General features: G+C 35.7%; 1 protein-coding gene across 3 annotated transcripts; it reads left to right on the top strand.

Annotated features, from left to right (window-relative positions):
* Window positions 1-11,608: 11,608 nt before the first annotated feature.
* LOC140863902 (glutamate receptor 3.2-like) lies at window positions 11,609-15,758 on the top strand. Of its 3 annotated transcripts, none has more exons than XM_073267675.1 (7): window positions 11,609-11,656; window positions 12,203-12,453; window positions 12,533-13,869; window positions 13,968-14,245; window positions 14,333-14,364; window positions 14,433-14,827; window positions 15,111-15,758. In XM_073267675.1, exons 1-7 carry the CDS (start codon window positions 11,637-11,639, stop codon window positions 15,597-15,599), a joined length of 2,802 nt encoding a protein of 933 aa, XP_073123776.1. In that variant the 5' UTR covers window positions 11,609-11,636; the 3' UTR covers window positions 15,600-15,758. The 3 variants fall into 3 exon arrangements, with proteins under 3 accessions (XP_073123776.1, XP_073123777.1, XP_073123778.1); XM_073267676.1 differs by lacking the exon at window positions 11,609-11,656 and adding an exon at window positions 11,663-11,743; XM_073267677.1 differs by lacking the exon at window positions 11,609-11,656 and adding an exon at window positions 11,775-11,848.
* Window positions 15,759-16,004: the final 246 nt, after the last annotated feature.

The following is a 16,004-nucleotide window of genomic DNA, read 5'->3' as shown; positions in this document are numbered from 1 at the left end:
TAAATAAAATATATGACATTTTTTATGTTAGATGCGGAAAAGTAAATGTTAGATGCGAGAAAATAAATGTTAGTTGCGGAAAGGTAAATGTTAGTTGCGGAAAGTAAAAGTTAGTTGCGAAAAGTAAAAGTTAGTTCAAATCACAATATATTATTTAGAACAACCGACAGAGTCACGCTATCGTCTAAATAATATATATGACTTTATTATAAATAGATACATATATTTATAGTATATAATTATTGTAGTATTTATTGTATCATATTTGACAACAAATCAAAGTAACCACATTCAAGGTACCAAGCATTTGATGTAAATAGATAACAACAAATCATCCAAATTATACCTACAAATAAAGATCAATTAGTAAAAATAAAAATAGAAAAGGAAAGAATATACAAAATATAAACAATCTTACTTGACCAACAATGAAACCTTTTCACCTTGACATAAAAAGATTTAGCTTTCCATGAACATGAAACTCAAGAATAAAGATAAAAGAAATTTCATACTTGAACTTGAAAACTTGCACACTCAAACTTTTATTCTCATACACACAATATTTATTTTACAAATGAAGAATTCTCTACACTCCTGCACACTACAAAGATTATACAACACATCTATTTATAGGCCAAATGAGAGCAAGGGTCCAAGACTCATTAAATATGGAATAGTAAAGTTGGTGGGTGCTTGTCTCCTTGAATGCCAATACATTGACCCAACATTAATTGGCATGTTTGATGCCTTAGACTTCCGATTTTGCTTCTGCACAAAACATATAACACGTAGCCCTTTGTTTGTAGATGTGTTTTGAAAACTCATTCACCCCTTTTGGATAAAATATGAAATACTTATGATATTTTTACTCCAAGCTGGTCATAGTAAAAGTAAATCTATCTCCATTTTGATGTTTGATTATTTTGATCATCTTAATGAAGTTTTTGGAATTTCTTGTCTTCTACAAAGTTGAAGATGCCTCTTTTTTTATTCTACAAGATTTGAGATTACTCCATTATGACCTTTGTAGCTTGAGTAATTTTATTTTTACCAAACCTGCGCAAACCGTAAAATACAACATTTTAGTAAAACATTTAAATATAAACACATAACACTAAAATAATACAACTTCAAAATTTTAATTAAACTTTAATTTTAAAACACACTTTTTAACATATAAATAATTACAACTTTTAAGTTTCATCACTCTCCTACCAAAGAGCTTACTACCTTCATGCTCTTATGGAAGGTTGCAGTAGAGAAAGAGATTGCTAAGGCAGTGTTAGCCTTCGAGGCTCTTATGTAATCTAATGCTCCTGTAAAACATATGTTAGTATGAATTAAAATATTTTTTGCATATTTTATCTGACTTAGGACGATTATCTTTCGTAAAAGATACAAGTATCTTATGCATTCATAAAAGAAATATTACAATCACGCCTTTTCACATAGCATATGTCTAAACATTAAGAGTGATGTGACTAAAAGGCGTATGTTCATGAGTATGAATTGCAGTCAAAATAAGCTTAAAATGAAATAATAATCAGAAAAGTACGATGCAAAAAGTAACTGTTTTAAGCTTTCATTAAATGTACAGTGCATGAATATCGATAAAGTAGGCTTACCAAAGGTCTGTGCCAATATTTTGTAAAGATATAATCGACGGTTCAGTGTAGGTGACTATTGACCTACTTGACCTTTAGCCTTATGAGTTTCTTGCCTATAAGTAGTGCACTTGCAACAGAAAAATTTAGTTCTAAAAATCAAGATTCAAATATCACGATGGATGAGTTGGATTTTGAGATAAGAAAAAACAGGTACAGAAGTAGAGTAATATCAAGAGGTATGCGTATCTGGTTTCTCCTGGAGACGATACGTCGCAACCTACATACTGGTTTAGCTCTCATGGATCCACGCTGTGCTGAGGGTTGCTGCGATGCAAAATTACTTTGCGAACTCAGAGCACTCGTGATGTGTTAAGGTCTGGTGCTGTGAGACTCTTGATGCTTTTGGCAGAGAGAGATGAGATGAAGAACATCTGCTTCGAATATGATTTCTGCAACGGCCAAGGTGCACTCTCGCTATGGATGATAGAGTGGACTCGAGAGATGAGAAGAACAATATCTGCTGCTCAATTTGCATATCATCATGGTCTGTAGACTCAGTAGGGGGTGATTTGTAAAAGAAATGCTTATGCATATTGTAATGAAACTTTATGTAAGGAAATGCATGTTCCCCCTAAACTCATGCTTATCTTAACTCAATTCTATTAAACCAAGTACATTACGAAAATAAGAAAACTTAGCGTGCGGTAGTGGCTTGGTGAATATATCTGCTGCCTACTGGTCAGTAGATATGTAAATCATCTGAATCTCCTTCTTTAGCACATGTTCTCTTATGAAATGATGTCGTACATCAATGTGCTTTTTTCTTGAATGCATCATAGGATTCTGAGTAATTGCGATTGCACTAGTGTTGTCGCAAAAGATGGGGGCTTCACTTTACTGTATTCCATAGTCTCGAAGCTGTTTTTGTACCCATAGTATTTGTGCACAGAAACTGCTAGATGCCAAGTATTTGGCTTTGGCTGTAGAGGTGGTAATTGATGTTTGATTCTTACTAAACCATGAAATAAGTCTGTCTTCCAGAAATTGACAAGATCCACTAGTACTTTTTCTATCCATCTTGCATCCTGCATAATCTGCATCTCAACTGGTTCTCCTGCCTCATCCTTATCAAGCTTTATGGAAGCACTCATAGGAGAAGATATGGCAGAGCAATTTTCCATGCCGAATTTTTATAAGTTCTTTGGTATACTTGGCATGATTTATGAAGAAGCCATTCTCAAGTTGTTTCACTTGCAGCCCGAGAAAGAAATTCAATTCGCCCATCATGCTCATCTCAAATTGTTCCTGCATAAACTTAGAGAACTTCTTGCATAAACGAGGATTAGTTGATCCAAATATGATGTCATCTACATAGATTTGAACAAGTAAAATATGATCACCTTTAATAAATTTAAATAGAGTTTTATCGGTTGTTCCTATGACAAAATTATGATCTAATAAGAAATGTGATAAGGAGTCATACCAAGCTCTTAGTGCTTGTTTTAAACCATAAAGAGCTTTATAAAGTTTGAAGACATAATTAGAAGTCGAGGAACAAATAAACCTGGTGGTTGTTCAGCATACACTTCTTCTTGAAGTAGCCCATTGAGGAAAACTGACTTTACATCCATTTGATAAAATTTGAAGTTTTTGTAAGCAACATAGGAAAGAAATATCCTGATGGCTTCAAGCCTTGCTACTGGAGCAAATGATTCGTCAAAGTCAATGTCCTCCTCTTGTTTAAATCCTTGAGCAACCAGTCTGGCTTTGTTTCTAATCACTGTCCCATCCTCATTCAATTTGTTGTGAAACACCCATCTGGTGCCTATGATGTTTTGGTTTTCCGGTCGAGGAACTAGATTCAAAACTTTGTTTCTAGTTAACTGATTTAGTTCCTCCTGCATTGCTTCAATCCAGCTAGCATCTTGTAAGGCTTCATCTATGTGCTTAGGCTCTAGCTGTGAAATGAATGATGTATGCAGTATTTCGTTAATCATTTGATTACGTGTACGTAGAGGGGCGATAGGATTACCAATGACCAGCTGAGGTGGATGACTTTTACTCCACCGAAGACTTGGTCCAAGGGGATTTGTGTTTTGATTTTTTGGAATGTCTTCTTCATTTCTGATGGTGTTATCAGGTTCAATGATTTCTTCCCCGATTCTCTGTTCTTCATGATCTTGATCTATTCTTCCTTTAGTAGGTTGAATGATTACTTCTTCTGTTTCATCCCTTGTGATAGAAGGTTCATAACTGTCACTTTCATCATCTAGAACAGTTGATTCTAGCCTGTTTGCTAGATCTTTGATATAAGTTTGAGACTTTTCTGCACATATATTAGCTTCGTAAAAAATAACATGAATATTTTCCTCTACTTTCAGTGACCTTTTGTTAAATACTCTGTAAGCTCGACTGACTGAGGAATATCCAACGAATGTGCCTTCTTTTTCTTTTGCATCAAAGGTCGTTAAGCGATGTTTTCCGTTATCATGAATGAAGCATGTACAGCCAAATACTTTAAAATATGAAACATCGGGTTTTGTGCTATTCCAGATCTCATATGGTGTTTTGTTGTGCTTCTTGTTAATCATAGATCTGTTTTGAGTGTAACATGTTGTGTTAATTGCCTTTACCCAGAGTCTTTGAGATACGTTAGAATCAGCAATCATAGTTCTAGCTGCCTCTTTGAGAGTTTTATTTCTTCTTTCAGCAACACCATTTTGTTGTGGGGTCCGAGCAGCAGACAACTCATGCTTGATTCCTTGGTCATCTAGATAGGATTCGAGGGTTTTGTTTAAAAATTCAGTGCTTCTATCACTCCTGATTTGATCTATCCCATTACGTTTCTCATTTTGAAAACGTTTAAAAATCTTTATCAGGTGAGTAGTTGTTTGATCTTTGGACGATAAGAAAATTACCCAAGTGAAACGAGAGTAATCGTCCACAATTACTAAGGTATATCTCATTCCCCCTAAGCTCCTGAAAGGTATAGGACCAAACAGATCCATGTGAAACAGATCTAAGCATTTAGAAGAAGATATACACCCTTTGGTTTTAAAATTAGCTCTCACTTGTTTGCCCTGCTGACAAGCCAAACAAACTCTATTCTTTTTAAAATCTCCTTTGGGCAGGCCAAGAACCAAATCATGTTTGCTTGGATGTTTAATGGACTTAAAATTCAAATGATTGAGCCGTTTATGACATAACCACTGCTTATCACTTTGAGAAACATAAAAATTAGGAACTCATGGTTGTTCACTTTGCCAATTTAGTCTATAAGTGTTTTGTTCTCTTAGTCTGGTTAACATGATTTCACCATTACTAGATTTTATCATGCATGAGTGTTTGTGAAATTCAACAATGTGACCATTATCACATAGTTAACTAATACTGATCAGATTATAGAATAAGTTATCAAAAAGCAATACGTCATTAATAATAATGTTACCGTGAGTAATCTTATCCTTACCCACGGTCTTACCCTTTGAATTATCACCAAAAATAATTTTAGGTCCTTCGTATTGTATGATTTCGGATAGCAGCTCTTTATTTCCAGTCATGTTCCTGGAGCATCCACTGTCAAGATAACAAGTTTTCTTTTCCATTGGACTATTCTTCTCGACTGATTTTACTGATAGTACCTGCAAGAAAAATATATAACCATGGTACCCTTATCTATTTGGGTCCGAACTGGATTAGTCCTTTCGGGACCCACACCTTAATTACTCTAACGGTTTTACCTGTATGTGCATCTATAAAGTGAGTCGGTAGAGGTGCATGATGTGTGCTGGTTTGTTGTCTGGAACTTACAGTGCGTTGTTTGAACTTTTGATCTTTGTTGTCCAGTCTATATCATTTTTGAACAGGCATGCGATTGAAGTACCGGTTTTGTGTCACCTGATGATTCCTGTACTTGGGTTGACTTGGTTCAAACCTCGACTGCCTGAACTTAGATTTGTTTTCCTTTCTTTATTCATTCAATCTAGATTTGTTCCATGTCTCTCCTTTCCTTGGATTCTGAGGCTCCACATACCCCAGTCCTTTGTGCTTACCTTTGTTTTCATAAAGATTTGACTGTCCATCATAGATCTTAGGTTCTTCATGTTCATATATCGTACTATATAGAACAAATATTATTGCATTAGGATCTTTCCCACTAGAATACGATTGAGTATTTTCCTTCGTAAGAATACATTCATTTGAGCCATATCCAAGACCGGTTTTATCACCTGCTTGTTTCTGGTTCTCATGTATCTTATCCAACGAGGTAGAAACATTATTCCAAGAGTTGATTGTTTTAATCACTTTTTATTTTCATATAAAGTGGCTTTGAGTAATCGTTTCATATCAACATTCTCTGCTGCCAAAAGATTTAGCTTAGTCCTTAGACCGTCAAGTTTTTTTTGCTGTGAACAGCTAGATTCCCTTGACTTATCAATAAGACATGTCTTTTCTGTTTTTGCTTCTTCAAATGATGTAGAAAGCTTCTGACACTCAGTGACCATATCATTAAGTGCTTCTTCTCATGTAAATTCAGACGAGTTGAAGTCAAATACCTCAGTTTCGTCTTCTCCATTCTGAGAGTTATCCATGAGACATTGTACTTGATCTTCCTCACTTTCTTCGGATGAGCTATCTGTATCGGATGACTCGGATTCTGTTTCTTCCCATTTGCTTTCTTTCGTCTCCAACTAGCACTCTTTGTTCCTTCTTCTTTCGGAATGTTCTTCTTCCTTCCTTGCCTTTCTTCTTCTCAAAATGTTGCTTTCTCTCATCATTCTTAGGCCTAGTGCAATCTGCAATGAAGTGGCCTTGCTTCCATAGTTAAAACATGCAAGACCATCCTCTGTATGGTCTTGTTTAAAATAAGGTTTGATAAACTTTGTTTTATTCTTATGCATGAATTTACCAAACCTTTTAATGAAGAGGGACATTGCTTCTCCACTCATCTGCTTAACTATCCTCTTTGATGATGCTTCCTCAGTCGGTTGACGTGAGATAGTTTATGTCAGTGCTTTGGTGGGGTTGAGACAGATGGATCTTCCTCTGTTCTGATTCCGAGTTCAAACTCGTATGCCTTGAGATCTGCAAATAAATCATTAACCCCTAGTTTTTTTAGATCCTTTGATTCTCTCATAGCTATGGTCTTGACATCCCATTCTCTAGGCAATGCTCGCATAACCTTCAAAGAAATTTCACGATTAGTGTATATTTTTCCAAGAGCAATCAATTCACAAATAATATTGAAAAATCTTTCATCAAACTCAGTTATGGTTTCTCCTGGTTTCATCTTGGCATTATCAAACATCTGAATGGCTACGGTGAGTTTATTTTCTTTAGTTTGATTGTTTCCTTCACACAGTTGAGTAAGTTTCTCTCGAATTTATTTGGCGGTTGAGCACGCCTTGATCTTGCTAAACATGTTTTTGTCCAGCGTTCTCTACAACATATCTTTAGCTACGTTGTCAAGATTTGCTTTCTTCTTGTACTCATTACTCCATTTTACTCTGGGTTTCTCAACCATCTATGGTTCGCCTCCTGAAATGGCTACAACAGTGTTGACTTTGACAATCTTCATGGGTCCATCAGTAATGACATACCACATATCATCATCTCGAGCAGAAAGATGTGCCTGCATACGTATTTTCCAATCATCATAATCTTCTTTAGAGAACATAGGGAATTTATTTAGCAAAGTCATGATGAATATCAACAGCTAAAAGAAAAACCCTCTCTGATACCACTTTTTGGGGATCGAATGTTTGTGTAGAGGGTGGGGGATGAATACACACTAATAAAATCTTTAACTCTAATGCAATATGGTTGAGCAAATGTTAGTTCACTCAACCGATTTTATTTTAACTTTCTAGATATATAAGAGCTACTTAGAGTAGTGCGGAAATAGCTCTTACTAAACTAGATGATAATGATGAAATAGTGTAATGAAGTAGCATAAATAAGCACAGATATGTTTATGGATGTTCGGAGCTCAATCTCCTACGTCACCCCTTCTTCCTCGTGGGAAGGATACACTAGAAGACTTTGGTTATTACAACGTCTTGCAATACACACAATCCAAGTTAGGACTTATCAAATGCTCAAGATGGAACTCCTAGATTCACACTGATAAGATTCTAAGTTCTTATCAAACATTCTTCAGTTGATGATGATAAATCTCTTAAGCTTCTTGAAAGCTTAGAATCTCAAATCCTTGTAGCAGATAGTGTTCTTCAGACAACAGCTGGATTTTAGTAACCCTTGAAAAGATCTCTTTATATATCGGATATGCTTTCGAGCGAAGGGTTGAGTGAGAAGTCGAGTATTCGAGAGGTGGTTTCAAATGCTCAAATATGCAAATCTTTGTAAGCGTGACTCTATCTTCCTTGTTGACAAGCTCTGATATTTATATCAGATATTTATATCAGTTTCTCCAACGTCTTTTTCCTTCTGTCAATGGTAGGAAACGTCTTTGGTTTCAGATAGCAGTCCTTGATCTGAGAGATGTGATAATATCTTCTGAATATCTGTACTAGGAGCGCCTTAAATTGTTGATTCAATGTCTTTTTCACATTAAATGCTATTTATGGATTTTCATACTTTAACAGACGGCTCCTTAAATGCTTCGTCCTTTGCATTTAAGTTGTCTTGTTAACTTTCTGAAAACTGGGAATTCGTGACTTCATGAATACGGTAGATATCTTTTCAACTTATGAGTTCACTAGATATCCTTGCTTTGATAACCCAGATCAGTTGAGCATACGTCGGTTGATGTTCTTAGCTCGGTTGACAAATAACGGTTGACATGCTAAGATCAGTTGATACTGTTCATTCCAATCGATATCTCTTGGTCAGCTGATATATTGGAGTCGGTAGACATCTCTTGAACACCTATTTTACATGTAAACGGCGGCCGATCTAAAACAACAAAGTATTATTTTGTTATCACCAAAAGTTAGGATTCAACACTAGGGCTGAATTCTCTTCCGTTCAAGGCTTGGTCGTACTCCAATCTCAGGTTAAATCCAAAAACCAGCAATCATACAAGTTTTTCAACGTTTTGAAACCACTATTCAAGAGTATAGATATTTTTGCTATGAACCCTAATGTTTATATGTTGTTTTGAGTATGATTTATGATGATTTTAAGAGCATGATGCATTGTTATGAAGCGTGATTTGTTCCGGATGTCCTTGGAAAACGTTTGTAGACGTTTACGGATTTAGATGTGAAATTTCAGAAATTTTAGTGTGTGTTGATGTGTGAGAAATTTTTGAATCGAACCTTTGAAAGATGGGTTGTGTGGTGTGAATATTTTGAAGTTTTTAAGGTGTTTGATCACAAGTTTCAATGGGTGTGTGAATAGGCTTGATATAGATCAAAAAAGACGAGAAAAGAAGTTGAAAAAGAATTTTGTCCCGGGGTTCTGCCCAGGACATATTTTTTTTATGATTTTCAATTCTAAAATTTACTTTTATGCTCATTTAAGTTATTTTAAGTGTTTTTGAGATGTCCTATTGAAAAAGTTTCAAATTTAAATGTCTGAGACGGACGGAACGACTCACGTAGATCGATTAAGTTATGTAATGTCTCTTTACGTGATTTTTTTTTCATGAAAGCTATTTCACCATGAAATTCACGAAATTTTATTAAGTATTATATGCATGGTTTAATTTTATATCGGTTTTAGCATGCATGATGTTATCACAAAAGTTTTACGAGCATGAAATGATGAAGTTATAAAATGTACGTATGATGAAGTTATGATGTTAATGATGAATGAAAATATTTTGTTGTTGTATCTGTTTTTTATGGCGATATGGGACTGGTACTCTAGATTGAGCCCAGAGGAGCCTTTTTAAATATGTGCTCACGAGACAAAATGTTTGGACTGGCCTCCTAGAATGAGCCCCGGGGAGGATCTTTCAATAGAATGAAAGTTTAAATGGCCGATGTCATATGGTAGTTGTACAACAAAACCGTGATCACGGGAATTAAATATGTGCTCATAATGATGGTTGCCACAACTGCATGTATTTCATCCCCATAAATGTCAAGTTTTTACTATATATTCATGTTATGCATTGATTTTAAGTTTCAAATTCATACACAATTTTTGTATGCATATGCTCGCTAAGTCTTTAGACTCATTATATTTGAATGGTGCAGGTAATGACACTCTTGATGATTTCATAACGAGTATGGAGTCGGATCTGAAGAGGAGCAGACGATCGGGCAGGTGGAAGATGCATGAGCCCGATGTTTAGGGAAATGTTTTAACTGTGCATGTTCTACGTTACTTTGGAAGAAAACAAGTTCCACATATTTTAACGTTGGATTTTGACTTGCATGGTCGTCAAAAATTATCTTTTAAAATTCATTGACGCACAATAAATTATTTTTAATAAAGTTTTTATTTTACGCAAAATCTTCTTCAAATTTTAAGAATGTATTTTTAGTAGCGTTCTCGAGTTTTGGGACGTTACAATAATTGTCCAAGATCAAAGTGAAACGGCCAAAGTGACAATGTTTGAATAAGTTGCAGTATCATTTATTGGTTTTTCTGTTAAGAAATACATCTACAAGCACACTTATAAGTTAATTTAAAATATTCAATCCAATATATACTTTTATATGTATCTTATATTATTTTCAATAATTACATAATTTATATTGGAGCAACCAAGTACACTACATAAAAAAAATATTTTATCACCAAGAAAAGATCATGGCAAATTTATTTTCATATTAGGAAATTTCATCTTACATAAGAATGCAATAATATCAATAATTGGGGATAGTTTCAAGAAATCAGAACAATTAACGAGAAATGTTATAATAAGAAATGACAAACTCATAACTTCAATAAAATACGAACTGTTGATGATAGAAGAACAAGTGCAAAGAAAACGACAAAACCTCTAAAGAGAATCAAAGATAGTAATCTCAAAAAAAAATATCACAAAGATTCAAAATGTTGAAAAGATTACTGATTTTAATAGACTTATGAAGAAACTCGAACAAAACAACAAAAAACTTGACCGAAAAAAGTAAAAATTAAGCGGAAGAAGGATTTATAATGTTGTTTAATATTGAGAATTTAGAATGAACATCTTGTTTTTTTATTAAAACTTCAATGGACAATGAAAAAATTGTTTTCTTAAATAAATTTACATATATATTTACATTTCAATAACTTCTTATAAATTTCATCTTTCTATCTCGTATAACATGTAATAGTATCTTAAAAACCAAGGGTAAGATGACAAATTTTTAACTTCAATATTCTGTAAGTCGCAAACACTTTCTCTGATACACAAATAAATAGCTAAATTACATTTTTGGCCATAGAGGGGAAAAAAAGTTGGAAAATGTTATATGTACAAAGAGGGTTACAAATTGAGTTACAAATTGTATCTGAAATTAAAAAATTATCCCTACACTTACTTTGGAAAAAAATCTTTTAAAAATATATGTAGAATAGTTTTGCAGTAATTTTAAATGGAGTTTGTAACTCAACGTGTAAGGCTCATTGTACATGTATCATGATCTAAAAAAAGTTATTAGACTGTGGAATCAATAACAAATTTGGTTCCATAAATAACTTGAGTACTTCTTTTGCAATTTTGGCATGATTTAAGTCGCGTATACGATGCCCAGTGAAATTACCGACGTATTTGGTCTGACCTAAAAAAATTGTAAAACGGGATAATTTATTGGACTAATTACACCAATTTTTTTTTAACTCACTAGACGATGAAAATTCAATGTAGATCATTTTTCACGTTAACATTATGCGAATGGCTGCTTCATTTTCAATCCATTAATTCACAATTTGTACACATTACGTACGGACAACCAAGTCACAGTTAAAGCTCTTTGGAACGTTGCTCAATTTCAAACATCATGAAGAAAAGTATCTGGCGGGCATTTAATTAATTTAACGTGAAATGGAATCTTTTTCAATTAATTAATTTACTAATTTAGTTCCCAGTTCTGTAAACTAACGAAGCTAGCTTTCTGAAAGACGATAATGTTGTTGCAGAGTTTAAGGTTTGAAGCCTTTTCTAGTAAATTACACGGTCCAAATTATTTTATCGTTTCGAGCTATATATTCCACATGTTGTTGCAGAGTTTAAGGTGTTGTACCCTTTTTGCTGATTTAATTTGAGTTAGGCTTTCTTTTTGCCAGTTAATTCTTGCCAATTATGTATATATCTTCACACAACGGTGGCCGGCCATCAGGTTCCTGGGTTTTAGGAATAAAGAAAATAAGAAATTTTGGAAAAGTATTTAACGAAAAATTTTCAAAAACTTTGGAAAAAAAAACCTTCAAAAACTTTCCATCATGTCAAAAATCCGTTCAAAATGCGTCGTAATTATATATAGTTACTTTACGTACCATTTACAACATATATAGAACATTGTATCAGCAGCCATCGAATCTGCTCCAATACGTACACGACCAAAATTTAGGGGGCATGCACATTAATTAATTCTTAATTACCGATATGTGGTGTGGGATTTGCATTTTGTTAATGATGGGATTTTCTTTCTTTTCATGATTATCATATTGGTTTTGGTTTTAATACATGATAGGAGGATGAATTTGAATTTGCTGAGGGTGGTGCTGTTATCTCTTCTTCTTGTTGTGGGAGTGAATTCAAGAGCAGGTAATGTAAAAATTGGGGCAATTTTATCATATAGAAGTATTAATGGGGGAGTGGCAAAGATTGCAATGGATGCTGCTGTTGAAGATGTGAATTCTGATCCAAGAATTCTTGGAGGCAGACGGCTGGTTCTCACCTCATCGGACGCGAATTTCAGTGGTTTTCAGAGCATCATTGGAGGTATTTGCTAGCTACAATATTTTGCATGTTATCATGATTGAAGTTTGAGTAACTCCTTTAATTTGACAAACACGTACAGGATTGCAGTATATGGCAACTGATATCGTGGCGGTGATCGGACCTCAAACCTCTGGAATGGCTCATATTCTATCACACCTTACAAACGAACTCCATGTCCCAATGCTGTCATTCACGGCCATGGATCCAAGCCTTTCTTCTCTTCAATTCCCCTACTTCCTTCAAACGGCGCCCAATGACTTTTACCAAATGACAGCTATAGCTGATATGGTTAGTTATTTCGGTTATAAAGAAGTGGTAGTTATTTACACCGATGATGATCAGAGCCGAGGAACTATGGTCGCTCTAGGGGATAAGCTGGCCGAGAGGCGTTGTAGAATCACATACAAGGGGGTGCTTTCTTCTGAAACGTCTGCTAGTCCAGACGAAATCAGAAGGGAGCTACACAAGGTTTCTCTAATGGAATCCCGAGTAATTGTTGTGAATGCTTTTGAGCCAGTTGGCCGTGCGGTTTTTGAAATGGCTCATGGACTCAAAATGATGGAAAGTGGATACGTTTGGATCGCTACAGCTTGGCTATCTACGGTGTTAGATTCCAAACCATACACCGGAGAATCCGTCAAAGCCATTGAAGGGGTTCTCACGCTACGCCCTCATACCCCGGACTCTACAAGAAAAAGGGCCTTCTTGTCTCGATGGAAAAACATAAGCAGTGGCTCCATAGGCTTGAACCCGTACGGCTTGTACGCCTATGATACCGTCTTCATTATAGCTAATGCAGTGGGAGACTTTCTTAGACGTCGTGGTAACATTTCCTTCTCATATAACCCAACTTTGAGCAGTTGGGGAGGGAGCCTGAATATTAGTGCCTTGAGCACACTCGATGGAGGGGAGCAACTTTTCGAAAACATATTGAAAACAAACATGACAGGCCTAACTGGTCCAATAGCATTCCAGCCAGATAAATCCATGATACGTCCAGCTTTTGATATACTCAATGTAATTGGAGATGGTTACAAGCAAATAGGCTATTGGTCTAATTACTCTGGTCTTTCTGTAGTGCCTCCGGAACAACTTTACAACAAAGAACCTAATCGTTCCAGTGCGAGCCAACAATTATACAGTGTTGTGTGGCCTGGAAGAACACAAGTCCAGCCACGAGGGTGGGTATTTGCAAACAACGGTAGGCCATTAAGAATAGGGATACCAAATCGAGCTAGTTACAAAGCATATGTTTCCAAGGACAAAAATACAAACGAGACTCTTGGGTATACTATAGATGTTTTTAAGGCTGCCATAGACTTGCTTCCCTATAAAGTGCCTCATGAATTCATCCCGTTTGGAGACGGCCAAAAGAATCCAAAATATGCTGAGCTCGTAAAGGCCATCACAACCGGTGTAAGCGCGTATATATATATAACTGAAATCACAAGTCATTAATGGTTGAGATCAGGAACTTGTATTCGGTCTTTAACATGTTTATAAGCTCTTTACAGAAATTTGATGCAGCTGTTGGTGACATTGCTGTTGTAACAAACCGGACAAGAATCGTGGACTTCACTCAGCCTTACATTGAGTCAGGGCTTGTTGTGGTGGTGCCTATACGAAAGCAGATCTCCAGTGCTTGGGCTTTCCTGCGGCCGTTTACTCCGCCGATGTGGGCAGTCACAGGGGCATTTTTCGTTTTGGTCGGAATAGTGATATGGATGTTGGAACACAAAATAAACGACGAATTCCGGGGTCCACCCAAGAAACAAGTCACCACAATTTTATGGTCAGTTTTCTTGAAGCTAGCTAGCTATGACTAATTTCCTGTGTAATTTCAAAATCTTATCCAGCTTGCTCTTGTTTCCTGTTTCAGGTTTGGCTTCTCAACTATGTTCTTTGCCCAGAGTAAGTAACACTGAACAAAAACATGGCCATCCCATAATACATTACTAATGTACAACATGGTTTTTCAGAAGAAAATACCACAAGCGGACTCGCTCGAATGGTTCTAATCATCTGGCTCTTTGCTGTTTTAATCATCACCTCCAGTTACACCGCTAGCTTGACTTCTATGCTAACCGTGCAACATTTAGCCCCGTCGATCAAAGGAATCGAGTCCTTGATCGACAGCAATGACCGTATAGGAGTCCAAGAAGGATCATATGTAGAAGATTATTTGAAGATGGAACTCAACATCGCTAAATCGAGGATCGTTCATCTTCGAACACCAGAAAAATGCGTGGAAGCCTTGACCAACGGAAGAGTCTCTGCTATCGTCGATGAACGCCCCTACATGGACCTATTCCTCTCAAACTACTGCAACTTCCAACAAGTGGGACAAGAGTTCACCAAAAGTGGTTGGGGATTTGTAAGTAGTACCTAGTTCTATATATATATATATATTATTAAAAGATTTGAGTTGCACGGTCATTGTTTTTGCATTATATCTTTTCATCTCATTGTCCATATATATATATATAGTTTTGATATTATGGGCAACCACCATGGGCACCTACATGGGCAACAGCTGACGTGACACCTTGTACATCCAATAAGTGATTGCCACGTCAGCTGTTGCCCATGTAAGTGCCCATAGTGATTGCCCATAATATCAAAACTCTATATATATATATATATATATACTTTTTCAGGCATTTCCAAGAGACTCCCCTCTAGCCATAGACCTGACCACCGCGATCTTAACATTATCAGAAACCGGCGAACTGAAAAGGCTACGTGAGAAATGGCTGAAAACAAAAGCTTGTAGCCATATTGCAAACATGGAACAATCAGATGAACTGCCGTTGATTAGCTTTTTGGGACTTTTCCTCATTACCGGGACCGCGAGTTTTCTTGCTCTTGTCATCTATTTATGCGAGATGGTCGTCAAGTATAACCGATATTTCGCTAAGGCACCAGAACCCTCGACAAACAATAACGCTCTGCGATCCACAACAATCCAAAGATTCTTATCGTTTGTCGACGACAAGGAAGAGGAGCCGGATAGCAGGTCCAAAAGGAAGCACTCGGAGGAGGCGATAAACAATGGTGATTCTATACAACTTCAACCTCCATGTGAAACTACATCTCATGACGTACTTAATTTAAATAAGAGACCCAATGCCAAGTTCAATTTCTGAATGCGTCAAGAATTTATTAATTAATTCAGAAACATATATATATATATATAGATGAAATATTATGTATATATGTATTCATATAAATGTATCGTACACAATGTATTTTATCACATCTTTTGTATCATTGCATTACTTCATGTTGATAGCTAGGATGATGAAAATTGTAAAAGTATTTTCATAATGTCAGGAAATACATTATCATAACTTAAATTAATACACATCTATTCAGAAAATAAATTATATATATTCTGTATTTGCATGTCCTTGGATATTTATGAGTACTAAGTACAACATCAATCAATAATACTTTTTTTAATTTTTTCAAATTTGATATCAATGAATTTCAAAAACGAAACTTCATCAAACGATCTCAAAGCGCAATTTTGTGAGACAGATTTTCTGCTG

The sequence above is a fragment of the Henckelia pumila genome, chromosome 4 (genome assembly GCF_033568475.1).
Source record: "Henckelia pumila isolate YLH828 chromosome 4, ASM3356847v2, whole genome shotgun sequence".
NCBI classification, from domain to species: domain Eukaryota; kingdom Viridiplantae; phylum Streptophyta; class Magnoliopsida; order Lamiales; family Gesneriaceae; genus Henckelia; species Henckelia pumila.
This window is presented reverse-complemented; position numbering and strand designations above follow the sequence as displayed.